The sequence below is a fragment of the Streptopelia decaocto genome, assembly GCF_964273445.1.
Source record: "Streptopelia decaocto genome assembly, chromosome: 19".
Lineage (NCBI taxonomy): Eukaryota > Metazoa > Chordata > Aves > Columbiformes > Columbidae > Streptopelia > Streptopelia decaocto.
This window is the reverse complement of record NC_138674.1, coordinates 1632481-1658228: the sequence shown is the minus strand read 5'-3', so window position 1 is coordinate 1658228 and position 25748 is coordinate 1632481. Positions and strand designations below refer to the sequence as shown.

The window sequence follows — 25748 nt, the reverse complement described above, 5'->3', positions numbered from 1 at the left end:
GGGGGCATCGTTTGGACCCCACAGTGCGTACGGGGGTTCCCCTTATTCTGGGGGCTCTGCAGCCCCCCAGCTGCATGGGGGGACCCCACAACCCCCAGTGTTTCTGTTACCACCCCCCCCCCCCAGCTCCATGGGGGACACCCTTTCTGCCCTCCCAGAGTCTCACTATCCTGGGCCCCCCCTTGGACCCCGCAGTCTACATGGGGCGGTGATGGATGCCGTTTCTTTGGGGGGGTCGTGGAGTGAATGGCTTCCCCCCTTCTGGGGTGCAGGAGGGTCCAATACCCCCCCCCGCCCCGTTACCTTTTCAAGAGGCACTCCCCCAAAAATGAGGGGTCCCCATGGCCCCCACCCTCCCCTGCATCCCACGGTAGCTCAATGCACTCCACACAGCAGCCAGACAAGGGGCAGCCCCCAGGTTTATTCTGCAGGGGAGAGGCTGGGGGCGAAACAGGGGGGGCACCCCCATTTACTCCTTGGTGTTGCCCCAATGCGCCGTGGGCCAGTAAACGGGGGTTCTAATGAAGCGCCCCGAGCGCATGTAGGCGGAGATCTTCTCCAGCGCCTGTGGGGGGAACAGGGACACCGGGGTGTCAGGGACAGGGACACCGGGGTGTCAGGGATGGGGACAGAGACATTGGGGTGCTGGGAGTAGGGATGGGGACACAGGGGTCTTGGGGATGGAGACACTGGGGATTCAAGGATGGGGACACAGGGATGGCCAGGACAGGGACACTGGGGTGTCGGGGACGGGGTGGGTGACAACAGGGTGTCCCCAACATGTCCCCACTCACCTCGAAGCGCTGCAGGAACCGGCCCAGGTTCCCCTGCAGCTCAGGACAGTCGGGGACAAACATGCGCTGCTGGTCCAGCACGTCGTACGCCACAAAATCCACAAAGGTGATCTGGAGGGGACACAACACGGGGGGGTCGGTCCCCACTGGGATACCCCCCAAAAACCCCCAGCACCCCCCAACCTACCTTGTCTCCCACAAACCATTGCCGGGAGCCCAGGTACTGCGACAGCTTCTGCAGCTTCGCCGGCAGCTGCTCCAGGTAGCCCGGCTTCAGCTTCTCCTGGGGGGGCACAGCTGGGTTGGGGGCTGCTCCCCCCAGTAAAAACAACCCAGCACCCCAGGGGCACCACCCAGGCAAGGGGGGCACCCCAGCGCACACCCCGCGCTGGTTGTGGCTTCACCCCCCTTGTCCTCATGTCCCCAGCAGGGTTGGGGACGCCACCCTTGGGGTGGGGGGGCTCGGCCCCCACGTGCCCCACCCGGGGTACTCACGAAGTCGGGGCTGTAGCAGAGCAGTATGAAGGACATCCGTAAATCCATGATCTGGTTCTCCAGCAGGTCCACCTGCTGCCACTCCTCCTCGGTCTCACCACCTGCGGGGGGACAACAGGGACATCAGCCCCCCCGGGGACACCCCCTCGGCGCTGTGCCCCCCCGTGTCCCCCCAGCACTCACACATCTTGTGCTTGCGGGCGATGTAGCGCAGGATGGCGTTGCTCTGCGTCAGCTTGGTGTTCCCATCGATGAGATAGGGCAGCTGGAGGGGGTGTCATGGGGGGTCAGCCCTGTGCTCCCACATGCCCCCCTCCCCTATATTCCCCCCCCATCACATACGTTGGGGAAATCGAGGCCCAGTTTCTCCTTCTCGTTGGTCCACTCGGTCCGGTCAAAGTCAGGGGCTGGGGAGGGGGGAGAAATTAGGGGGGGCACCCCCAGGTTCCCGTTTTGACTCATTCATGGTGGGGGGGTGTGAGCAATGGGGGGGTCCCCACTGTACCCCGGGAGCAGCCACGTCAGCCCCATCCCCGACACACCGCGGGCTGGTAAAGGGCTTTGAGCGGGGGACAAGGTCCGCGGGGGGGAGGAGGCACACCGTTAATCCTGGTACCCCCACCTTTGCACCCCTATAAACCTGGCACCCCCTTGGCCCTGGCACCAACCACAAGCCTTGCACCCCAATAACACTGTGACCCCCATAACCACCAACAACCCCTGTACCCCCATAACCCCGCTGCCTCCCAACCCTTACACCCCTACAAGCCTGGTACCCCCAACCTTACCCATAACCCCCCCCAGACTCAGAACCCCCAAAACCTATTGCACACAATCCTCCCACCCCCCATTAACCCTCCCAGCCCCACAACCCAACAAACCACCTGACGCTGCGCTTCCCCCTGCAAAATAGGGGGGTTCACCTCCCCTGACGCAGCACAAATGGGGCGACGGACACGGGGCCGCCCCTGGGCACAGGGACACCCCGGGGGACACCCCTGGGGACAGGGACACCCCGGGGGACACCCCTGGGGACAGGGACACCCCGGGGGGCCGCCCCTGGGGACAGGGACACCCCGGGGACACCCCGCTCGCCCCTCTCACCTGGTCCCGGCCGGTACTTGCGCTCCTCGTAGGGGGTCCCCGTGTACTCCAGCAGCAGGCGGATGGGATTGGCCAGCTGGGGGGACACAGCAACCCCCCTTCAGCACCCCCGAATGTGGGACCCCCCCCCCCCCCAGCGGGGTGCTGCCCCCCCACACTCACCCCACGGAGGTCCCAGTACCCCAGCGTGACCACCATGGCGCCACCAGCTCCGGCTCTGGACGCGGAAGCGAACGGGGTCACCCCAGCACCCTCCCTGTCCCCGCCCCTGTCCCCTCCCCCTGTCCCCTCCCCTCCCGTGGCGGGCGCAGGTGACACACCCCTTTCCCAAATCCAAGCCATACGTGGGAACTACCCTCTTGCTGCCTCAGTTTCCCTCTGGGGCTGCGATTCCCCCCCCACACACACACATTTCAATTTAAGTACTTAAATACTTTATTTTTCATGCTTCTTTTTTAAGTTTTTTGGGTTCTGTAGTCGCCATCACGTTTTCCCGGAAGCGTCAGCCACGCTCCGGACTGGGGGGGGCAGGAGCGGGGTGGTGGGGACACAGGGACAGGGTGATGTCCCACCAGGAAGGGGCCCGATCCGGGCCACAAACAGCTCCTGGGAGTGTGGGGGACGGGGACACGAGTCACCGCGGCCCCTTTGCCTTCCCCCCGTGGAGATGAGGAGGATGGTGCCACTTGGCTTGTCCCCATGTCACCACAGGGGGAGAACGCAGACGGAGAGAGGGGCCAGCGATTAAAAAGCATCAGGACCCACGTTCCCAGGCAATGTCCCCCCACAACATCCCCACGCCCAGTACCGATGTCCCCCAACCTGTCACCACATCCTGAGCCTGGGGGGTGAAGCCAGGACCCCCCCTATTGTACCCATGTCACCTCCTCTAACCTCGTCCCAGCGCCACCAAGCCCAGAGGGGACCAACCAAGTCAGGAGACACCGGTTTAAAAAACACAGAACAAACCAACGAAACAAAAGAAAACACCAAGAAACGGAGAGAACCCAGCAAACCCCAACCCCCACGGTGGCACTGGGGACAGCAGCGGGACCGTCCCCTGTCCCCTCCCCAGGGCGGGAGGTAGCAGGAGGAGGACGGCAGCGAAGCCCTGGAGGGACGCGGGTGGCGCCAGCGGGGGCGCTGGGGACGGGAGCCCGGGGGTCAGTGGGGGGGCAGGGGGGCGGTGATGGTGAGCGCGTCCTCCTCCGGGATGGGGTCCAGCTCGGCGCTCTGCACCGCCTGCGTGATGAGCGTCAGCTCCTGGCACAGCGTCTCGAAGCGGTAGCTGACGCGGATGTCGGGGACGTTGGTGCGACGGATGTCATTGCCCTCGGGACCCTCCTTCAGGTAGTGGGGGCCCAGCCAATAGCTCTTCACCTGGGGAGAACCAGAGCATCACTGTGGTTGGAAAAGACCCTCAAGATCATCGAGTCCACCCGTTCCCCCACCCCTGTTCCTGCCCCATGTCCTGAGAACCTTATCTCCGTTACCATCATCTCCAGGGATGGTGACTCCAGCACTGCCCTGGGCAGCCTGTTCCAATGCCCCACAGCCCTTTCTGGGCAAAAATCTTCCCCAATACCCAACCTCAACCTCCTTCTCCTCCTTCCCCAGCTCCGTTCCCTTCTCTAACTCGCTCCAGCACCTCAAGATCTTTCTTATCGTGAAGTGCCCAAAACTGAGCCCAGGGTTCGAGGTTTGGCCTCCGCAGTGCCCAGCACAGGGATGGTCACTGCCCTGCCGCCAAGACCAAGGAGAAGGTCCCACAGCTGCCCTGCACCCTTGGGTGCTGTCAGTACCCAACCGCGGGGTGCGGGGGGTCCCGGTGGGAACTGGGGCCCCGTTACCTTGTGGGAGAAGCCGCTCATGAGGACGCTGTTGCGGGCCAGCTCGCACATGTCGCAGGAGCTGAGCTTCCAGACCTGGGTGGCGATGCTGTACTCCTCCATCAGCGGCTCCTGGGGGGGACACGCAGCCTCAGCACCCCCCATGGGGGTCCCCAGCTTCTCCCACCCTCTCTGGACCATCCACATCCTCCAGAGCGCACCTGGTCACCACCAACTCTGTCCCATCGCTGTGGCTTGGCTGGTGACCATCCCATAGCTGTTTTTTTTGGGGGGACAGCAGCCTGTGGCCCCCAAACACCCGCTCACCTTGGTGAAGTGGAACTGGAGGGGGTCATCAGTGGAGAGGGAGACCATGAGCCCCCGCGAGAGGTACTCGGGCAGGGGGTTGCGGTGGTAGCTGAGGAAGAGGCTGTTGTTGCTCAGGGGGGACATGGCGATGCCGATCTGCGCCAGGTAGTAGAGATACTGCAGGACCGGAGCCTGGGGGGGACAGCAGGGTGAGGGGGGGTCCCAAACACACGCACACCCCCCGCACACCCTCCGGCCCCGCTCACCTTGCGGAGCAGCAAGCCGTGGGAGATGTTCTCCGAGACCATGAAGCCCGAGACGAGGTGGTGGATGGGACCGGCCTCACCGCAGTGCGGGCGCAGGACGAAGGTGTGGAAACCTCTCTTCCTGCAACAGGGGGGTGACCGTCATCATCTGACCCCCGCCAGGCCGCCTGCAGGTCCCCGGGGGGGTGACCGCCACCACCTGACCCCCGCCAGGCCGCCTGCAGGTCCCCGGGGGGGGTGACCGTCACCATCTGACCCCCGCCAGGCCGCCTGCAGGTCCCCGGGGGTGTCCTTACCGCCGGAGGTGGTTGAGCACCGTCATGTTGGCGTACATGTAGTACAGGTAGTAGGAGTAGGGCGGGTTGTCCTCCTCCACCCAGTTGCCCGGCAAGGGGCTGTCCAGGTTGAAGATGTGATGTTCTGGTTTGGATTCATCATCCACACTGTCAAAGCCATCTACCTGCAGCACAAACAACCCCGGGGTGGGACGGTCACCCCCCGCAGGAGATCTGGGGCCAGGCTGGGGGCTGTGGGTGTCACCGGTGTCCCTCGTGCCAGCCCACGGTGCTCACGTGCTCCAGGAAGAGGTGCAGCTCTGGGTGCTGGGCAGGGTGCACAGTGGCCTCAAAGAGGGGCAGGAAGATGTTCTCCAGCATCTCCTGGAAGTTGGCCAACTGCTTCTTCGTCCGGTAGACATCGCTGCAGGGGACAGACCCCGCTCAGAGCTCCCACCCCACCCCACCCCAGCCAGCAGTGGGGTGTCCTTGGTGTCCCCACTCAGGACACGGCTGCGGTTGAGGGGATCTGCCCCCCTCGTCACTCACAAGAGCCGGGGAACCTGCACGAGCCAGCGGACGTTGTTGGAGTGGACACGGTGGTTGACGGCCCAGCGGGCCAGCTTGTCCCACTCGTCCCGGGAGCGGCCGTAGATGGAGAGCCGCAGCTCGGCGTTCTGGTACTTGCTCTCCTCCAGGTCGGACATCACCTCCTGCCGACGAGGGGCAAGTGTCACCCCTCAGCCAGCAGGAAAGGGGACGTGGGTGGCATTACCATCATGGGCATCAGAGGGAGGGAGATGTGGAGGGTCACCTTGATGATGTGGGCAAAGTACTTCCCCGAGATGCGGTTGTCTGTCTTGATGAAGATCTCCCGCAGGATGGACTCACCGATGGGGTTGTACTTGGCGTTGAACTTGTCGAAGCGGTGGAAGGTGTTGCGGTCCTGGCGGGGGGACGCAGATGTGAGCCGAGACCCCTCGTCACCCCAGAGCCACCACAACATCCCTATCCACAGCCCCCAGCACCCCCCATCCCACCCTGGGACAACCCCTGGAGAAGATCCCCCACCCCACCCAGAGATGAGCTGCGGGTCCTGCTCATCCGCAGGACTCAGGGCTGCCCCCGTACCGCATGGACATCCAGCGTGTCCACACTCAGGTCATAGGCGGTGAGGTTCATGGTCTCAAAGACCTCCTTGAGCGTCTGCTCCTTCCCCTTCTCCACATGGACGATTTCATCCAGGTGCTTCTTCATCGCCCGCTTGATGAAGCGCAGGAGATGCTTCTGGTTCATGCAGGACGAGGCGTGGATGTGGGTGTCCACCTGCACGGCCGGAGGCGACGCTCAGCCCTCAGAACCTCCAAGTGCCCCCCGGTCAAGCTGGGACCCCCCACCACAAGCCGGGGGTACCTTGCGGATGTTGTAGAAGTCGCGGTGGGGAACCTTCTTCTGAGCCGCCAGCTCCTTCATCTCGTTGAGCAGCACGTGCATCTGGAACTTGGAGCTCAGGTACTGCAGCCGGCGGTAGCAGAAGGATTTGCTGCCCGAAGCGGGGAGGGGGGGTCAGTTTTGGGGACAGGAGGGAGAACATCCAGCCCCATAAGGCTCATGCCCACGAGGATGAGGGGACACAGCTCTGGACTCTTGGACCCTCCTCCCTGTGCAAGGATGGACACACGGACATGGGAGCTGTACCCGTACCATGTGTCATAGCCACCACCACGTCTTCTGGGCTGTCCCCAAGGTCCTGTCCCCCCCAGGACACCCCCACAGTGGGACTCTTCTCCTTACATGGGCCCGTTGATGATCAAAGCCATAAGGAAATTCATGTCGGCGATGAACTCCTGCAGGTCGGGGTACGGCAGGTCCAGCTCCGTGCTCCTGGTGGAGGGGACAGACGGGTCACACGCGGGGACAGGGTCCCGCAGGCTCGCCTTGACCCCCCCGCCACGCAGCAAACTCATCACCCCCACGAGCAGCTGCCCCTGCGCCTCCAGACTCACTTGTCGGTGGGGTCCTGCTTGGTGTAGACGTGCACCACGCCGTCCACCATCTTCAGCCCAAAGCCCAGATCAGCCGGCATGGTCTGGGGGTCCCACGTCTCGTAGGGGTGCTGCTCCGCAAAGGGGGGGTGCACAGCGGCATCTGCAGCGGGGAGACAGCCGAGGAGACACGTGTAGAGTCATAGAATCATTTTGGTTGGAAAAGACCCTCAAGATCATCAAGTCCACCCGTTCCCCACCCCCGGCACTGCCCCATGTCCTGAGAACCTCATGTCCGTCTGTCCAACCCTCCAGGGATGGTGACTCCAGCACTGCCCTGGGCAGCCTGTTCAATGAGGTCCCGCTCACCGGCAGCCACGGGGGTCTCGGTCGCCTCCTCGTAGCCGCGGGTCTCCAGGGGCTTCTCCGAGAGCTCCTGCAGGAACCGGGCGGTGGTTTTGCAGAAGCTCTGCAGGGACAGGCCCATGTACTTCTCCCGCAGGAACAAGGCCTTCACCACGCTCTTGGCCGCGTCCAGAAGGTCCGTGAAAGGCACCTGGGGAGGGGGACACCAAAATAAACCAAGGTCAAGGTGTGGGCGGACACCCTGAAGGCCCACATGGGGTCCCGGGGGGTTCTTTGGGGGGGCTCACCCCACATTTCTCCTCCCCGGAGATGGTGACTCGCTGGAACTCCCGCTCCAGCAGCGCCTCCCGCTCCTTGGGGACATGGTCCACCAGGTCCTCGTTCTGCTCCTTGAAGAGCCTGTGGGTACAGACGGTGGCTGCTGAGACGGTGACACGGTCTGTCCCCATCCCCGTGTCCCCCCGGGAGCAGCAGCAGCACCCAGCCCCGGGGTGGCAGGAGGGTGACAGTGTCCCCAGAGATGCCACCACCAGGTCTGAGCAGCTGGGTGCCACCCATGTCCCCGTTGGCGGTGGCACTGTGTCCCCCCCCAGACACATCCCCCAGCCCCACATGGGCACAACGAAACGTTGGCGGGGGGGAGGACAGAGAACAAAATAACTCGTGACAGAGACAACTCCCAAGCGGAGACAGGAGGGAGGACACGCAGCATCGGAGCCCCCGACAAGGGGGTGACAGGGCCAGGATGGGACCCCCAGCCACCAGCGGGGCTGGGACCCCCCCAGCTCACCCCAATCCCCCCAAACCCGCCCTGAGTGCATTGACCCCTTCAGTGCCAGCGAGAGCAGCCGGGTTGGGACCTTTGGGATGTTTTTGGGGGAGCGGTAGGGGGAGGCCGGGTCATAGCGGGGCTGGGGGTGTCCCTGATACCCCCCGTGTCCCCGGCTGGTGGCACCGAGCCGGACACTCACTGTAAGTCCGTGGCACTGTCAATTTTCAGGAAGTCCTGTTTGGCTCTGAGCAAAATGTCGGGCTCGAGTCTGGGGACAAGCAGGCGGCGGCGGGGCGAGGGGGGGACAGGGGATGGGGGGAGAAAGGGACCGGGGAGAGAAAACACCCCGTTAATGCCGGAAACAACAAAAAACACACAAAAACCCGAAAAAAAAAATCAAATTAAAACGGGCGACAAACACCAAGCGCAACAGCCAGAGAACACAGAGCTGGCACAAGGACCGACAGCCCCCGCGGGCAGGGTGGCCTGTCCCCGCGCGGGGACCCTGTCCCACGGCCGCGGGGGGACACACACGCCCCCCCCCCCCACACCCGGGCTTACTTGACGTCCTGGCTGATCTGGCGCTCGAGGCGCTGGCGCCGCTCCTCCAGCTGCTCGATGGGGCTCTCCTCGGGGAACTCGTAGGGCGCCGTGCGCATCTCGCTCTCGGCCAGCGAGCGGCAGAACAGCTCCTGCGCGGAGCGGCCCCGTCACGAGCTGCGGCCGCACTCAGCCCCCTGCCTCAGTTTCCCCACCACGGAGGTAGCTCTGGGTCTCCCCCAGCACCCACCACCCGACCCCACCATGGACCTGGGGGAGTGGGGATAGAAATCAAGCTCCGCTGGTTCAACTGGGGCCACCAGTAAGAGCAGGGGTGGCAGCGGTGTCACCCAGGGCTTGGCGCACGGTGACACCCAGGGTGTTCTGTGCCATGTCCCCAGCTGAGCTGGGAGGGCGGGGGGGAAGGAGGGTTTGGGGTGGTGGGTGTGAGAGGCTGGGAGGGGGAAGGATGGAGGTGAGACCCCCCCGCAGACCCCCCGCACGGGACCCACCTCGGCGATCTCCTTGTACTTGCCGTCCATGGAGGTGCGCAGGTCCACGGGGAAATGCTTCAGGCAGTGGGGGGGCCCGGGCAGGGAACGCGCCGACTGCAGGGGCCGGGACCCCAGCCCCCCCCGCAGCTCTGCAACACCGCGACAGCCTCAGCTGGGGGGCCAGACCCCCCGCCCGGGCAGGGAGGGGTTAATCAGGGGTGGCACCGGTGTCACCCAGGGCATGGCCGGTGCACGGTGACACCCGGGGTGTCCTGTGCGCCCCCCCCATTGCCAAAGCAGCCCCGCACCAGCAGCAGTGCCAGCCGGGTGCCACCTCGCCCACCGTGTGTCACAACCTCCCGGTGTCACCAGCCCCCCCCGAGCACCCGCTGCCGCAGAACCACGGTGCCAGCTGGGGTGACACCCCAACACCAGCACCCCCCGGCGCCCCCCCGCTGCGCCAGGCTCTGCCGCAGAGCCCCCCCGCCCCGCGCTGGGGGGGCACACACGGGACACCCCGGCACCCACCAGCTCCCAGAGCAGCCCAGACACCACGGGGATGGGCGCAGCACCCCAAAACACCCCCAAACACCTTCCCCCCCCCCCAAATACATACGCATACCAACCCCCCCACAATGCATCACCCCCCGGGTTTGGCGTGACCCTGCGGGGCGGGGGGGGCTCAACCCCAGCCGTGGGGTGCTGTGTTTTGGGTAATTTTGGGGGGGGGGGCTCACCTGCGGGGCTGGGGGCCTGCAGGCTGCCCCGCTTCTTGAAGGGACACTTGTCCGGGGGGGGCGCCGAGGCCATGGCGGCTCCGGGGCCAGCGGTGGCGGCGGGGGCGGCGATGGTGGTGACGGTGGCGGGGGGGTGATGGAACCGGGGGGGATGGCGGCGGGGGGTGATGGAACCGGCGGTGATGGAACCGGCGGTGATGGCGGCGGGGGGGCCCCGGGGGGGACTCTTACGGCAGCGGGGCGGCGGGGCCGGGCGATGGCGGCCGCTCCCTCCCCGGGGTGACGATCGCTGGAGCAAAGTCCCCGGCGGGGCCCGGCCGGAAGCCGCCGGGCCGAGGAAGAGGATGGGGCGGGAGGAGGATGTGGCCGAGGAGGAGGAGGAGGAGGAGGAAGGTTGTCGGAGCAACCAGCCCCGCGGCGGCGCTGGGCGGGGGGTTCGCCCCAGCGCGGCTGCCGGGAGCGCCGGGGGCAGCCGTGTGCCCCCCCCAGGAGACAGGGTATCACCCCCCCAAGAGGGGGTATCATACCCCCGAGAGGTGGTATTGGACCCCCCCCAAATGGCAGCGGCACCTCCAAGAAGAGGGTATCACCCCCCCAAAGATGAGCACCGTGCCCCCCCGCCAAGACATGTATTGTCACCCCCAAATACAGGGTGCCGCCCCCCGCAAAGATGGGCAGTGTGCCCCCACCAAGGACAGGCATTGCCCCCCCCCAGGCAGGTACCACACCCCCCATCGGGATGAGCATCATCCCCATCAGAGGTGGGGGACAGCAGCCCCCCCAGCGGCAGCTCCGTACCCCCCCAAAAAGACTGAGTACCCCCCAAAATGGGGCATCGCCGAGATGAGCATCCAGCCTGCAAACGGGGTACTGCACCCCAAAAAAGGGGGCTCACCCCTCCCTCCAGCCTCCCCCACTAGACCCTGCAAGGGGGGACCGACTGCCCCCAGCAATGGGGTGTCCCCACAGAGGGACAGCACAGGGCCCGACCCCCCCAGCCCCCAAAACCCCCTCCTACCCCCCAGCAACGCTGAGTCACCACCATCCGGGAGACCCCCCCCCGACCGCAGAAGCCAGACCCAGCTGTTCCCACTGCGGGGGGTCTGCGGGTGCCACATCCTTGTGTGTCCCCCCAGCCCCCACATGTCCCTACCTGCGCCGGCTGCTCGCGGTGACAGGGGCCGTTTGGGTGGGGGTCGGGCTGTGTCCCCCCACCGAGTGTCCGGCCGAGGCCCCTGATCCGGCACCGGAGCCGGGGGGGTATTTTTAGCCGCTGTCGTAGCGCTGGGAATGGCCCCCGCCAGGGCCCCGTGTCCCCATCCCGCTGTCCCACGGAGCGGGAAAGGGGACAGCGAGGTGACACCACCTCTGTGCCAGGCTGGGGGGGACACAACAGCCATTGGGGAGGGGGGGACAGTGGGGACCTGCAGCCTGAGCTCTGGGCTATGAGCAGAAGCCACGTCCCCTCCCAGCACCGTCCTGTCCCTTCCCAGCACCGTCCTGTCCGCTCCCCGTGACACCGAATGGGGGGGTTGGTATTTTAATTGGACCCCCTTCATTAGCGCCAAGTTCATTAGAGGCTCAGAAGGGGCTTTGTGTCCGCAGGGACAGCAGGGACAGACTGTCCCCAAGCCACCAAGCCTGGCGGGGATGGCGGGGGGGAGCCTGGGGGGGACACACACCAGGTGGGACACAGGGAAACCAGTAAGGGGACATAAAGCCCCCAGTGACCCTGTGGGGTACAGCGCTTAAGGGACCTTAAAACCAAATCCCGGGGACCCACAGCACCTTTGAGGGGACCCAACACCCCAACCTGGGGCTGCTGGGGTGTCCCCCCGCACGGTGCCACCACTGCACCCAAAATGAGCCCTGGCAGGACAGGGTGGGGACACCCGGGGTGTGGGGGACCCTGTGGTCCTGGTGAGCTGGGGTGGGGAGGGGGTGCTGAGCCCGGGGGGGCAGGAGGAGGAGGAGAGGGGGAGGAAGGCTGAGCACCCGATCCCATTAAAGAGCTTACGCAGCGGGAGGGTGCGGGGGGTGCCCAGCAGCGCAGGATTAGGGGGGCTCGTCACCCACCGGGGTAATTAGCTCCCTTTCCCCCACAGGAGGAATCCCCCAGTGCCACCATCCCCTGTGACCCCCCCGCAGCACCCGGGGTCCCCGCACTCCCGGGGGGGACAGACAAACACGAGCAGGGGGCTGAGCCCATCCCTGATTCCAACCCAGCACTTGGGGGGACACAGCCCATGGACCCCAAACCTGTGTACCCCCCTGAGCCATCCCAGGGGACACGGGGTGTCCCGTCCCCTGTGGGTGGGGCTTGTCACACCTTCCCCCCCTTATATAAAGCCCCGTGCCCACCTCCCTGAGATGCTCTTTTTATTTTAATGTATGTGTGTCCTGAGCCCTAATCTTTGCCATCTTGGGCTAATTGGATTTCCTGGGTCACATGGCGAGATAAAAAGTCCCCAAATCCCAGGGTCCAAAAAAAACAGGTTATCCATGGGGAATTAAGGGACAGAACGGGGGGCAGCCGGGCCGCGAGCACCCACCGCGCTCTGCTGCTGCACCCCGGCCCCCGCCCGCCTTTCGGGGCTCCTTTCTCTCCGCATCGCCCACCGCTCGCCCCCGGGTGCGCGCGCCGGACCCCACGGGAGAGCTGGAAGAGCCAGGGGACCTAGAGCTGCTCGAGGCACTCGAGGAGGAGGAAGAGGAGGCGGCCATGGGGAGCGGGGCCAGCGCCGAGGACAAGGAGATGGCCAAGAGGTCCAAGGAGCTGGAGAAGAAGCTCCAGGAGGACGCGGATAAAGAGGCCAAGACGGTCAAGTTGCTCTTGCTCGGTAAGGGTGGTCCCCGGGGGGGACACGGGAGATGTCACCTTGTCCCTGCCGTGGCTGCTGGGGACAAAAGCCACCAGGGATTGGGGACAGGGACAAGCAGTCCCCAACCCCATCAGCGCCTCGTGCTCTGCCTTTCTTCATCCCAAGCCTGCAGCTCCTCAGCCCTCGTTAGCCTGATGAGCTGCCATTAGCGATTTGTCCCACCAGCTGGATGTCCCCGAGGTTGTGTTTGGGAAGAGCCGGGGTGACATCGGCTCTTGGTGGCAACCAGATGGGTGGCAGGTACCAAGGGGACAGTGTGGGGACCAGGACACCGGGTCCCACCTGGGCCAGGCTGAGGCGCATCCCGGGAGGTCAGCAAGACGCCAGGGAGCTCCCGCCACCAGCACCCCCAAACCTGCTGCTGGGGTCGGGCAGGAGGGGACAGTCCCTTGGGGACAGTGGGGTGACACCCTGGGGACGCATTGGTACCCCGCGGGGCAGGGACCGGTGGGGGGGGGTTATCCAGGTGGGGGGGTCGGGGTCAAGGCGATTAGCACCCTAATTCTAAGCAGCTTCCTGCGCCGCCCTAAGCCGCTTACAGCACCGGAGCCACCGCTGGCGGGTGGGGGGGACCCTGGGGACCAGCACCTGGGGGTCCCCACGACCCTGGGGGTCCCCAAGGTGTCTCCAGCCCCGGGAGCAAGGGGTGACAGGAGATGGCGTGGGGACGGTGGCACCGGGGAGAGCGGAGCAGGAGGGAGCGCGGCTCCGGTCCCCCCCAGTGTGCCCATCACCGTGGTGTCAGGTCTGTCCTGCCCTGGCCAGCACTGAGGTGACATCCCACCCTTTTCCAGGGGCCGGAGAGTCGGGCAAGAGCACCATTGTGAAGCAGATGAAGTGAGTACAGCCCAATCCACCTACATTTGGCAGGGGGGGGCACCGGGATGAACCCAGCTCTTGGACAAGCGGGTGGCAGGACCCTGGTGACCCCCCCCTTGTCACGCTGGTGGTGACACCGCACTGGTTCCCAGGGTGGGGTGATGCTGGGGTGGGGGTGATGGAGCCTGGGGCTGAGGGACTGTCCCCCCCCCAGGATCATCCACCAGGACGGCTACACGCCCGAGGAGTGCATGGAGTTCAAGGCCATCATCTACGGCAACATCCTGCAGTCCATCCTGGCCATCATCCGCGCCATGTCCACCCTGGGCATCGACTACGCCGAGTCGTCCCGCGCGGTCAGTCGGGGGCGTCCCCGCCCCCCCAAAACAAGGGGACGTGGTCTGTGCTGCCCCCCCAGCTCCCTGCCCAGCCCCAGGGGGGTGTCTGGGGACAGAGGTGACAACGGGTCCCTCCCGCAGGACGACGGGCGGCAGCTCTTCAACCTGGCCGACTCCATCGAGGAGGGGACGATGCCCCCCGAGCTGGTCGACTGCATCAAGAAGCTGTGGAAGGACGGGGGGGTCCAGGCTTGTTTTGACCGCGCCGCCGAGTACCAGCTCAATGACTCGGCTGCGTAGTGAGTGGGGTCACCAGGGGGGGGACACAGGGATGAGCTGGGGGACCCCCCCGTGGCTGCTCATTGCCGTTCCCCAACCAAGGCAAAATCCTGGGAATCCTGGTCCTCGGAACACCCTGTGGCCACTGTCCTGCATCCCATCTGTGACCCCCCCATTGGACCCCCACAATGGCCCTGCACCCCCCAGCTCCCCCAGGGACGGTGCTGCCTTGGAATCCCGGCGTTTGGCAGAGCTCAGCCCCCCATCTGTCCCCAAAAAGACATTGGGGGGTGGGGACAGCCCCTCAGCAGCAGGTGACATCCCCTCCTGTCCCCCCCCCAGTTACCTGAACCAGCTGGACAGGATCACAGCCCCCGATTACCTCCCCAACGAGCAGGACGTGCTGCGGTCCCGAGTGAAGACCACGGGCATCATTGAGACCAAGTTCTCCGTCAAAGACCTGAATTTCAGGTGGGTGGGTGCCCCCCCATCACCATCCCCCCAGCCCCCAACAGTGGGGGGGTTTGGGGTCCCACCACCAACCCCTCCTGGACCAGGGATGCTCAGTCACTGCATCCCTGTCACTGCATCCCTGCCACGGCACTGGGAGCATCACGGGGGGGGGCGGCAGGACCAGCTGTGTCACCCCCCCCGCCCCGTCCTTGTCCCCTCCCCAGGATGTTCGACGTGGGGGGGCAGAGATCGGAGCGCAAGAAGTGGATCCACTGCTTCGAGGGGGTGACCTGCATCATCTTCTGCGGGGCGCTGAGCGCCTACGACATGGTGCTGGTGGAGGACGACGAAGTGGTGGGTCGGGGGTCCCAGAGGAGCCGGCTGCTCCGAGGGGGTCACGGGGGGAGGGGGGGACACTTTGCGCCAGCCGATGATGGAGAGGGGCGGGAGGTGGGGATGGAGGTGACCCCCCTGTGGACATCGTGGCGCTTACACTGGGGCGCAAGACGCAAACCGGACTCGATGAAGGGAAATCACCCAGAGGCACCTCTGGCCTCGCTGTGCCCCCCGAATTGGGCAGAAAAGCAGCGATAAGGGGCAGTTTTTGCCCTCCCGGCACGTGGCAGCGGGGCCAAGAGCATCAGCACAGCCCGCGAGGGACGCGCCGGCACCGCTGCTGCTCCGGCACCGCGAAAAGGATCACGAGAGCCCCAAAACGGGTCATTTCTCAGAAGAAATGAGGGGTGAAGACGAGCAGAAGCAGCTGCCTCCCTCCCAGCCTTGGGGACGGGGGCAAAGCATCCTTGGTGGCATCTCCCGGTCCCACGGACGCTCTGGGGTCCGAACACCAGGTTCTGCTGGAGCCGAATAGAAAAGCTGCTGCAATGGGGAGCTGGACGGGGCAAAAATGTCCCCGTCACCCCCGCCACGCAAAGTGACCCACGTTCCGTCAGCAGCAAAATGCCCCGGTCGGACTTGGCAACAGCTGGATGGAGCCTCTTCCTCCCGAGGACGCCCCCCCAGCGAACTAGAAGCTGCTTTAAAAGCGGAGATTTCCCTTTTCCCCGCTCTGTCCCAAACTGTGGGTAACACCGCGGGACAGGGCGGCCAGGGTGATGGGAACAGCAGCTCGATGGCCTCCCCAGGGCTCAGAGGCTTCCCCGATAATTTCCCCACCGTAACCCATCATTTCTGGACACGCCGGGAGGGACCAACCGGAGCACCGCGCTGCCCGGGTCGCTCGCACCGGCACGGGGGCTTCCGGGTGGGCAGGAGGGACGGGGGACGGGAGCAGAGCCACGTCCCCAGCCAAAGCTCTTGTGTTGGGAACAGGGGGGGTTTGGGGGCCGCGATGGCCAAAGCGGGGTTGCAATCACGCTAAGGAGCCCGTTTGCTTGCAGAACCGCATGCACGAGTCCCTGCACCTCTTCAACAGTATATGCAACCACAAGTTCTTCGCTGCCACGTCCATCATCCTCTTCCTCAACAAGAAGGACCTTTTCGAGGAGAAGATCAAGAAAGTCCATCTCAGCATTTGCTTCCCGGAGTATGACGGTGAGTGGGGGTCGTTTCCCCTCCTCAAGGGGCCAGATGTGGCCTCGGGATGGCGTTTGGAAGGGTAGATATGGGCTAGAACGGCTTGTTTAAATACACTTGGCTAAGCGCAGCTGCCGCCCAGCCCTTCTCCTCCTCCTCCTCCTCTTCCTCCTCGGGAGATTTCAGACTCAGCTCGTACAAACATCCTTAAGCCCCGTCCCCGGTCCTTGCCCAGCTCAGCAGCCGCATCCTATGCGACTTTCTATAGCCACATTCTATGATTCTATGATCATCATCTACCCCTGCAGGTCCCAACACGTTCGAAGATGCGGGAAACTACATCAAGACCCAGTTCCTTGATCTCAACATGCGGAAGGACGTGAAGGAGATTTACAGCCACATGACCTGTGCCACAGACACGCAGAACGTCAAGTTCGTCTTCGACGCCGTCACGGATGTCATAATCAAAGAGAACCTCAAGGACTGCGGCCTCTTCTGAGCGCCTGTTGGCAGGTACCCCAAAAACAGCTCTTTAACCCCAAAAAAAAGGGCTGGGGAGGGGGAGGAGGATGTGGCGGCGCCCGCTCCATCGCGCTCCACGGGGCCGTGGGATGTGGGGGTCCCAGGTTTTGCTGTCAAACGTAGGCTGGAAATTGGGGAGGGGAGGATGCACTGGGACCAGTCAGGGCCTGGGGGGTATTTGGGGACCCCACAGCCCTGTCACTGTCTCCTGGGGGGCATTTGGGGACCCCACAGCCCTGTCACTGTCTCCTGGGGGGGTTTGGGGACCCCCCCAGCCCTGTCACTGTCTCCTGGGGGGGTTTGGGGACCCCCCAGCCCTGTGGGAAGGTCAAGGTTCCCATGCAGAGCTCGGGGGGGTCTGTTCCCTTCCCCATCGTCCTCCCAAAGCCGGGGGGGGGCTCAGGCTCGTTGTTATTCTGAACTCGTTTTCTCGGGCTCCTTCGCACGCGGGGAGCGCTGAAAACAGCAGATTAGAGCCCAAATCACGCGCCCCAGCGACACCAAAGCGTTTGATCCCAGAACCTCCTGTGGCCACAGCACAGTCGCTGGTGCGCCCCAGTTTGTAACTGGGTTGGGAGGTTGTTCCCCAGACTGGGAAGCACCCCAGCAACACCCCGGGGGGACACGGGGCTCCCCTGGCCTTTCCACGCCTAATAAAGGTTCAATGAAGGGGCTCCAACCTGTGGGATGTTCGCATTTAAACTGATTTGTTGTCCCCGTGCGGTGCGATGAAAAGTCACCTCTGCCAATCCGGCTCAGCGCCGCCGCTCAGAACCATTAACCCTGCTGTGTTCTGTCTCCCCGCCAGAGAGGAGGGGTCGCGCTGTTCTCACCGCCGTTCTCACCGCCGTTCTCACCGCCGTTCTGCTGAGCAGAGCCAAGGGATTCACCACAAAGAAACACCAGTTACCCACACCTCACTTTTTCTACAACCTGCCCAACCGAACCCCCCGGGATAGGAAGGGGCTGGAGCCGAACTTCCCTTTCGTGGCCATTTCCTCTTTTTTTTTAAAAGCAAGAAGAACGAAGCCTCTGCTCTGCGCAGCATCCAGGGGTCGGTTTGACACCAAAGAGCATGGCAGCTGGAAAGATTCATGTCAAGCATCGCGCTCCCACCACCGCAGCGTCGCGCCTGCGGGAGGCGGGGACGGGAGCTGCCCGCCCCCCCGCTGCTTTATTCCCTTTTATCGAAGCTGAATTAACCAAATCGGGAGTTTCTGGGGAAGGCGGAGGCCGGGGAACCAACCTCAGCCCTTGGGGTTTTTGTGCCCTGAGGCTTGAGGGAATCGCCCCCCGAGCAACGGGGATGTGGGGCTGGTGGAGCGCGGGCAGGAGCGGGTTTGGGTGACAATCGCGGCTGCGGCAGAGGAACGGGCCTGATAAAGAGGAAATGGTGACTCGAAAGATTTCCATTCCGCTACTTAGAGCTGCGTTTGCTCTTCGCCGTCTGTAAATAACTCCGCTGTAGCCCCGGCCCGCGTCCCCTCGGCCGCGCGGCTTCGCTGCGCTGTAGGAAAACCAAATAAACACATCCGCATGACGCGCGTGTCGCTCGTTCCTCCCGCTGCGCTCCTCCGTGTCTCCCCGCTGTTCCCAATCCCGGTTTCCCGCACCCGGGAGCTCAGATCACAGGGTTTTACCTTCTCTGCATTCGCTCTGCGCACACGCGGATCTCCCACCGACGTCAGCCGGTGGCTCTGAGGGACAGAGGGACAAGTGCCACCCCGCCAAACCCTCCCTCCTCCGGCCCAGCTCCAGCACCCGGCGGGATCACAACCCCATTTTGGGGCAGGTTTTTAGGAATTCATTGAAAAGGCTGTGAGAAAAACCTCCAGGCTGCTCGGAGGGAATTGTTGGGGGGTCAGAGCTGCGGTTTCCAGCGCTTTTGGCAGCTGCTGGGGCGGCCCCGTCCAGCACCCCCATTTTCACCCTGTATCTCTCAGCCGGTGTTTTCAAACCGTTTTACATCCACATCACGTAACAGCCGCACCCAGAGCGGCCGTTTGCCCACCAGGCAATGAGAGTTGTGCTATAAACAAGCACTAAATGAACCATCTTCGAATAATTCTGATGAGCAACCCGAACCTTTGCGAGCAGAACCGACAGTCGTGTACGATAAAGCACAAAGAACCCTCCCCGTCCCAGTAATTAAACCCATTTCCCATCCAGCGTTTCCCTTCTCCAACAAGCGGGAAAAAGAGTTAGGAATAAACTAGAGAGAAGGCTAAACTGTTTACTCACCATTTTTAATACTGCCAACAACTAGAACAGATTGAAACTGTACACATGACAAACCGGGGAGAAAGAGTCGGGGTGCAACGGTTCGGCAAAGGAATGTACGGGCCGGTTAGGAACGGCACTACGGTAAAAACGCCGGCAAACGGGGATTTGGCACCACATATACAAAGTAAAGGCATGCGCGACAATACAGCTGAGGAGGCTGGGAACAGAAAAGGCCCTTGGTAAATGCAGAACGAGGTGCAACCCTTCGCAAAACCGCCCACCGGCTTCGGCTGGAAAACGCACAAGAACCTCCAGCGGTTGGTTTGAGCAGCTCCGGCGCAGCGGGGTCCATCCCATCCCATCTCATCTCTCCGATGGATGCGCTCACCGCAAAGTTGACTCGATTTTACCCAGAACAAATCTGGATTTGGATACCGGCGTAAACCAAGTTCACCCCAACCATAAGCTAAAAAGCCCTCGCTGATCCTGCTGCAGGAGCTTCTTCCGAAGGCGTACGGGAGCAGGACGGCGACAAACGACACGGCAGAAGAAGCCCAAGCGATCGTCAAAAGCTCGAAGGATCCTTTAAGTAGTTGCAGAAATATTAAATCCTGACCATACCAAGTGTTAAAAACCAAGAGTTCCTGCTAAGAGGAATACTTCTGCATGATCTGGTCACATGTGCATAGTTAAGTGATTTGTTTGTTTGTTTGTTTTTTATTTTTAAAACAACATTTGTTTGCAAATAAAGAAATAAAATTTTAGTAAAGTTATAGTTTTCTTGATGGAAAAAAAATAAACAAACAACGTCAAAACCAGACTAGTGGTGGCTTGTTAACCGAAGAAAAAGAGAGAAAGCTACATATCGAAAGGTCTGGAATCCAGCACCTCCCCTTCACAAGAGCTGTACACACTGGAGATCACGCCATGCGAACGACGCCAGGAGGATCTACTCACACTAACAGTTGTCCCGTCTCGACCTAAACTTCAACATCCCATATCAAGAAAACAAAAAATAAAGGTCCCTAATACAGAAGATTGTGCTAAAGAATGCGACGGTTTCCGCATGCTGTTGGCGACCCTGGTCCCGGTCACGCTCGCCGCCGTCCCCACCGGGCAGCAGAGACCCCGCTTCTCTAAACGCCGCATCGGAAAACCTGCGGGGAGAAGAGCGAGAGTTAGCGAGGGGAAGGCGGCACCGACGCGGCACAGAGGGCGCGGCGTCACCGGCACCGACGCGGCACAGAGGGCGCGGCGTCACCGGCACCGACGCGGCACAGAGGGCGCGGCGTCACCTCCTTCCCGCTCAGTAGAGCCCGCACTCCTTCAGGTTGTTTTTGATGATGACGTCCGTCACGGCGTCAAACACGAACTGCACGTTCTTGGTGTCGGTGGCGCAGGTGAAGTGCGTGTAGATCTCCTTGGTGTCTTTCCTCCGGTTCAGGTCCTCGAACTGGCACTGGATGTACGCCGCCGCCTCCTCGTACGTGTTGGAGCCTGAAAAAGACAGAAGATCCCTCGCTTTGGCCAGCAGTTCACGGTACAGAGATCTTTTAAGTCCACATTAAGCTGCTTGCAACCATCTGCCTTATCCAGCTCCAAATCCACCGTTAACCCCTTCTGGTAAATCTCAGGTCTATTCCCAGCTCCTGCTCAGTGACCTTGGACGAGTCACTCGCTGCCGTGACCCTGGTCCAGAGGGGCTGGAAGGGAACATTGTGCGCTGGCTACGGTGACACCTCATGCAAGAGACACGTGGTTACAGCAGGAGAGTGACAACGGAACAAGCAGGTTGGGAAGGGACGTTTAAAGAATAAATGTAAATGCCTGGAGCGGCGCCGAGGTGAAGCACCATGTCTGTGCAGGGACGGGCAGCAGAGGCCGTTGCCAAAACACAGACACAGCAGAGCAGACAAGCGGACGAGGATGTGGATAAGGTTCACAGCCTCTAAAATGGAAGTTAAATGAAGGTGTTGTCCCAGTAATGTGTGGAAAATGCAGAGTGACCTCGATTTGCTGGAGCGCAATACTTTGCTATTCGTACTCCGGGCCATAAAACACACGGAGAGCGGGTGCTGTGAACCCCACACACCCACGAGTGCATCTCTGCTGATAAATGAGCTGTCAGCTAACTGGACGGCCCAAGAGACAGAATTAAGGCAATAAGATAAGCTTGTAAGTTCTCTTGGACTGACTCATCCCTGGCCCTGGTAGCGAATGAAACAGTTTCCCCAGCCCGAGCTCACCCGTGTACTCCGGGTAGCAGATCGTGAGCGGGCTTTTCTTAATCTTTTCCTCAAACAGGTCTTTCTTGTTCAAGAAGAGGATGATCGATGTGTCCGTAAACCACTTGTTGTTACAGATGCTGTCAAACAGCTTCATGCTCTCGTGCATCCGGTTCTGAAAAATAACAGGAGAAGGACGATGCATCATTGTGGAGTAGTCAGGGGTGGACACGGGGACAACCTCCCTGTAACTGGGGTCTGGAGAAAATACCATTTACTCATGATGTCTATCAGTTTCTGGGGAAATATACCACAGGGGGTGCTCATTCTCACAGCCAGAACCGTGCCCACCCCCACACAGGACACATTGGCACTTGCTCCCTCCTCCCTTTGTGGTGCCACATGCTGGTAGCTCCACCATAACGTACCATTTCCTCGTCCTCAGCCAAGACAAGGTCGTAATCGCTGAGGGCCACACAGAAGATAATGGCCGTCACCCCCTCGAAGCAGTGGATCCATTTCTTCCGCTCCGACCGTTGGCCACCGACGTCAAACATCCTGGGAGAGGGAGAAGAACCATCTCAGAAGCTGCGGAGACGTCCCTCCCCGGCCATGGGGATGGAGGAGGCTCAGCTAAGGACTTCTAAACACACGGGGTCCAGGGGACAACAGGGACACGAGCACAGTCACAACCGCCAGCCCACGGGATCCCTGTGCTGGGCACTGCGGAGGCCAAACCTCGAATCCTGGGCTCAGTTTTGGGCCCCTCGCGACAAGAAAGATCTTGAGGAGCTGGAGCGAGTTAGAGAAGGGAACGGAGCTGGGGAAGGAGGAGAAGGAGGCTGAGGTTGGACACTGGGGAAGATTTCTGCCCAGAAGGGGCTGTGGGGCATTGGAACAGGCTGCCCAGGGCAGTGCTGGAGTCACCATCCCTGGAGGGTTGGACAGACAGACGTGAGGTTCTCAGGACGTGGATGGACTCGATCTTGAAGGTCTTTTCCAACCAAAATGATTCTATTATTTAAAATCCTTTTCAGCAGGAAGAACGAGGTGTTACGTACGCGGCTCTGCAGCAGTGCGCTGATTCACCAGGCCACGCTTGTTTTGTTCTCTGTCTCCTATTTCCTTAGCAACAGCCCATTCGCCTGACTGGACTCCAAACACCTACTCCCCGTCAGCCCTTCCAGTTAAGTGACACCACGGCTCACACAGGACTACCCGCCACACGCTACCTGCTGCTCCGCACTGTGAGCCAGCTAAAAATTCATGGGGTTAAGAAACACATTCACGTATTAAAAAAACCCCAACAATCTGGGAGCAACTGTAGTTTAAAGGTTGCAGAGCTGCTTACAGGATTTCTGTCTATAAAAAAGAGATGCAAGTGTCTTAGATAGCAAAGTATTTTGAAGAGAAGCAGGATTGCCCAGGATGTTCTGAGGGACTGCGACTTAATTAAATCAAGCCAGATACAAGTCAATACCCGAGAGCTATGAAAATCATAAATATTGATTTGTTATCAGAGCAGACAAGAGAGGAACTGCCCAGGTTGAGCCAAAAGCAATGCCATTTAACGACAGCAAACAAGGCACAGAAGTGCTGTTCAGCTCACTCCAATCTATTTAAGGTAAATCGTCCCCGTGGACCACAGGAGGGAAGATGAAAATCTCAGCGAGGATACAGGCTGTTTACTGAGCTTGTACCGTTCGCTGTTCCTGCGCGGAGGGATCTGGGAAGGAACAGCATCCTCGACAACTCAGCTTCGCCAAACTAATCCAAATTCGACTCACGGTGGCACTGAGGCTGCCTCAGCCTGTTATTAATGTCTGAGATTTAACATCAAGGCTTCTGTCACGGGAGAGATGGCAGCTCGGGGCTTTAAGATGTATTAATGCTTTCCTTTGTGGAGCAAATCCCTCCGAGACGAGACATCTCGTGTCTCGGGCTCCACACATGATCAATGACTCCAGGCAGCTTCGGGAAGGAGCGATTCCCTCTTTGCATCAGGGAGGCACGACCGAGCGCTCAGCCGTTTCGCCTCAAAAATACGGGTTATAATGATTAAACGGAATCCACTCTCTCCTCCCCTCGTCAGACGTGATGATTTTCAGCAGAGCGGCGCACGCCGCGGCTGGGAACGCTAATCCTAACACATCACGACAGCACACGAGTTCTCCCCGGACGCACCAGAAGCCACGTAAACAGCTCGGTGATGCACGGTGTTCAGGCTTTTTTGTTAAAACAATTCTTAAGACAGTTCAGAAGCCAAAATGCTACTGTTCTCCCAAAAAAAAGCGTGCAAACAAGTCATATTTTATAAGCAACACTTGGATTGTTACAGCTCTTTCAAACACAAGCTCAAAATAAGCAAACAAATGCTTATTTCCAAGCTCTGAGCAACAAAGACTTGAAGCCGTTGCCACAGAAGGGAACTGGCTCAAGATACGGGTGCTGCTTGTCCCTACACCCACATCACGGGACACGAGTTCCCAGCCGTAGGGCTCCGGGCTGTTTGTGGGGAGCGCGTGGGGACCCAAAGCGAGGATTCTCTATAGCAGCAGATGGGGAGCGGGGAGCAAACTAAACCACAGCTGTCTACGGAGGTTAGAGGAGCTGGGTTAGGGACACAAGGGGACACTGCCCAGACCAGGCTGATGGCCGTGCGGACACGCGTGTCCCGTACCCGCAGTGTCACACTGAGGCCACCAGTCCCTATTGCGCTTTGTGTCACTCGGCACCATCACCTGCAGCCTGGCAAGAGCAGCATGCGGGAGAGCTCTCATCTCCCACTTCCATGGAAAGGGTTAAATTCAAACTCAAAACCCAGGAGTCAGTGTCCTTTTAGTATATATATATATATATATTTTTGGATCCTGTAAGCAAGCAGTCAGTACCTGTGTCTGCGATTCCAACATAAAAGCAGCTGAAAAGAACAAAAGAAGGCAAAGAAAAGTCAAACCGGTATCTCCAGTGAGCAACGGCAGGAGAGAGGGAGCGTAACGGAGGCGAGGAGGACAGTGACACCAGGGCCAGACGCGGCCCAGCGCAGTGGGACCTGCCGGAGCCACCGCGGCCGCGGGGACCAGCGCCGCCCGTCACTTACTTGAAGTACAGGTCCTTGAAGGTGAAGTGAGTCTCCACGATGCCCGTGGTTTTAACTCTGGTCCGCAGAACGTCCTGCTGAGTCGGAATATAGGTCGGCTGGGATATTCTATCCAAGTCATTTAGGTAACTAAACCAGAAGAGACAACACAAGAAGAGCTTTTTTTAGTCTGCTCACTCGCCATGAATCTTTTATAAACTGCAGAAGAAAGTCAACACGGCATTTATTCATCATCTTCACATAGTGCAGACCTCAAAGACACAGTGAAACCCCCCCTTGGGTCTATCCCGGGGCTGATTTTCATGGGTTTTGTCTTCTTTTGACCCCTCCCCAGCTGACCTTGCAGCGGGTGCTGGGGAGGGAGGCCTGATAAGCAGCTCACAGGAGAAGTGCTGCTGCTGCAGAAGCCGTGCCAAGGCTGGGATCTCTTGGGGCAATTCAAGGCAGTCAAGGTCTTTCGCATCAAAGCACAAGGCAATAAATCCAGCGGCTCGCTTTTAAAGGGCAAGGAGACATCAAATGAACCAGGAGGAAAGAATTAAGCCTTAAGAATTACCCCCCAAACATTCGCCTCCTTGAGCGAGAGCAAACCAACACCACCCTAACGCTGTTTCTCCGCAGCATCGAGGCAACGCGCCCAGAGCCCCTTTGAAGTCAGGCACGGAAACAAGAGGTCTCTATCATTGCCAGCAATCCCGCTCCAGCCAGCAACACCTCCCAATTCACTTCTCCTGCTAAGGGGAAGGCAATGGCTCCCGCACCCGTCGAGGAGACGACGATCGCTCCAGCGTAACCTCCAGCACCTATGGCCACGTCTTCATCAGGAGCGGTTTTTCATCAATAAAGCACCGTGTGACTGAGATTTTAGTGGCACAACGGCTTTACACTCCCCACCAGCATTATCATGGATCCCTTCTCAACCAGGGCCCATCCACTTGAAAGCTGCGCCAGGAGCCCCAAATGTCCACTCGCCTTCATCACCAACTGATCAACATCTTCCTCCTCCCTCCATCAGCGCCAGCATCTCTGGCCACGACTGCTGGTGTATTTGCAGAGCACCGACCTATTTTGCGAAGCCCAGAAGAACCCAGTGGGCTCCTGCCCGTGCTCGCCTGGCCCCGCGGGGCCCGTTCCTCAAAGCTGGGATCTGCGAGAGCTTTTAGTCCAGAAAGGGCCAACTCCCCTCATTCCTCTCTTGCATTTAGCAGGATGACAGGTTTGTGAATGGCTCTTCAACTAAAAACGCAGCACCCAAAACTCAGACTTAGGATTGGCGTTAGTTTCAGCTCAGTAAAACAGAATTTGGGAGGTACTTACCCTCATTAGGCTTGTTATGAAATATTTCTGCTGAGGAAATAACACACCCAGATTTTTTCCCCTCTCGCTTTCCCACCAGTGGGTTTTA

The 25748-nt window shown here is 60.9% G+C and overlaps 4 protein-coding genes across 6 annotated transcripts in view; 1 reads left to right on the top strand and 3 right to left on the bottom strand.

Annotated features, from left to right (window-relative positions):
- Positions 1 to 395: 395 nt before the first annotated feature.
- On the bottom strand, positions 396 to 2660 carry LOC309448022 (glutathione S-transferase 2-like). Its single transcript, XM_082069214.1, has 8 exons — positions 2556 to 2660; positions 2394 to 2469; positions 1632 to 1696; positions 1473 to 1554; positions 1290 to 1390; positions 982 to 1077; positions 795 to 905; positions 396 to 565 (listed from the first exon to the last, which is right to left on the bottom strand). Exons 1-8 carry the CDS (start codon positions 2589 to 2591, stop codon positions 470 to 472), a joined length of 663 nt encoding a protein of 220 aa, XP_081925340.1. The 5' UTR covers positions 2592 to 2660; the 3' UTR covers positions 396 to 469.
- Positions 2661 to 3329: 669 nt separating this feature from the next.
- On the bottom strand, positions 3330 to 10451 carry AMPD2 (adenosine monophosphate deaminase 2). Of its 3 annotated transcripts, none has more exons than XM_082069205.1 (18): positions 10198 to 10451; positions 9248 to 9378; positions 8757 to 8887; positions 8395 to 8463; positions 7711 to 7822; positions 7427 to 7613; positions 7079 to 7220; positions 6867 to 6956; positions 6486 to 6615; positions 6204 to 6398; positions 5887 to 6018; positions 5622 to 5785; positions 5370 to 5496; positions 5094 to 5257; positions 4798 to 4918; positions 4550 to 4723; positions 4244 to 4354; positions 3330 to 3773 (listed from the first exon to the last, which is right to left on the bottom strand). In XM_082069205.1, exons 2-18 carry the CDS (start codon positions 9275 to 9277, stop codon positions 3558 to 3560), a joined length of 2295 nt encoding a protein of 764 aa, XP_081925331.1. In that variant the 5' UTR covers positions 9278 to 9378; positions 10198 to 10451; the 3' UTR covers positions 3330 to 3557. The 3 variants fall into 3 exon arrangements, with proteins under 3 accessions (XP_081925331.1, XP_081925329.1, XP_081925330.1); XM_082069203.1 differs by lacking the exon at positions 10198 to 10451 and adding an exon at positions 9967 to 10107; XM_082069204.1 differs by lacking the exons at positions 8395 to 8463; positions 10198 to 10451 and adding an exon at positions 9967 to 10107.
- Positions 10452 to 12688: 2237 nt separating this feature from the next.
- GNAT2 (G protein subunit alpha transducin 2) lies at positions 12689 to 19736 on the top strand (the record flags this gene model as incomplete). The annotated part of the gene is made up of 9 exons (XM_082069343.1): positions 12689 to 12806; positions 13643 to 13685; positions 13882 to 14023; positions 14147 to 14304; positions 14627 to 14755; positions 14962 to 15091; positions 16138 to 16291; positions 16582 to 16786; positions 17604 to 19736. 8 exons carry the CDS (start codon positions 12689 to 12691, stop codon positions 16770 to 16772), a joined length of 1065 nt encoding a protein of 354 aa, XP_081925469.1. The 3' UTR covers positions 16773 to 16786; positions 17604 to 19736.
- Positions 19026 to 25748, bottom strand: part of GNAI3 (G protein subunit alpha i3) — a 24526-nt gene continuing 17803 nt past the window's right edge. Inside the window, exons 5-9 of the mRNA XM_082069342.1 lie at positions 24344 to 24472; positions 21672 to 21801; positions 21265 to 21418; positions 20314 to 20515; positions 19026 to 20175 (exon numbers count right to left, since the gene is read on the bottom strand). Of these exons, the coding sequence (XP_081925468.1) occupies positions 20325 to 20515; positions 21265 to 21418; positions 21672 to 21801; positions 24344 to 24472 (604 nt within the window). The 3' untranslated portion in view covers positions 19026 to 20175; positions 20314 to 20324. The remainder of the gene's footprint in view (positions 20176 to 20313; positions 20516 to 21264; positions 21419 to 21671; positions 21802 to 24343; positions 24473 to 25748) is intronic.

Bases quoted from the DNA above. Each gene is read 5' to 3' on its own strand.
- LOC309448022 (XM_082069214.1), bottom strand. From the start codon at position 2,591: ATGGTGGTCACGCTGGGGTACTGGGACCTCCGTGGG. The intron at 1,555-1,631 runs GTATGTGATGGG...CACCCCCTCCAG, and splicing joins TGGGCCTCGATTTCCCCAAC to CTGCCCTATCTCATCGATGG. The intron at 1,078-1,289 runs GTGAGTACCCCG...GTGCCCCCCCAG, and splicing joins TCTGCTACAGCCCCGACTTC to GAGAAGCTGAAGCCGGGCTA.
- AMPD2 (XM_082069203.1), bottom strand. From the start codon at position 10,039: ATGGCCTCGGCGCCCCCCCCGGACAAGTGTCCCTTCAAGAAGCGGGGC. The intron at 5,786-5,886 runs GTGACCCTCCAC...CCTCGTCGGCAG, and splicing joins ACTTTGCCCACATCATCAAG to GAGGTGATGTCCGACCTGGA. The intron at 5,258-5,369 runs GTGAGCACCGTG...TTTGTGCTGCAG, and splicing joins TGCACCTCTTCCTGGAGCAC to GTAGATGGCTTTGACAGTGT.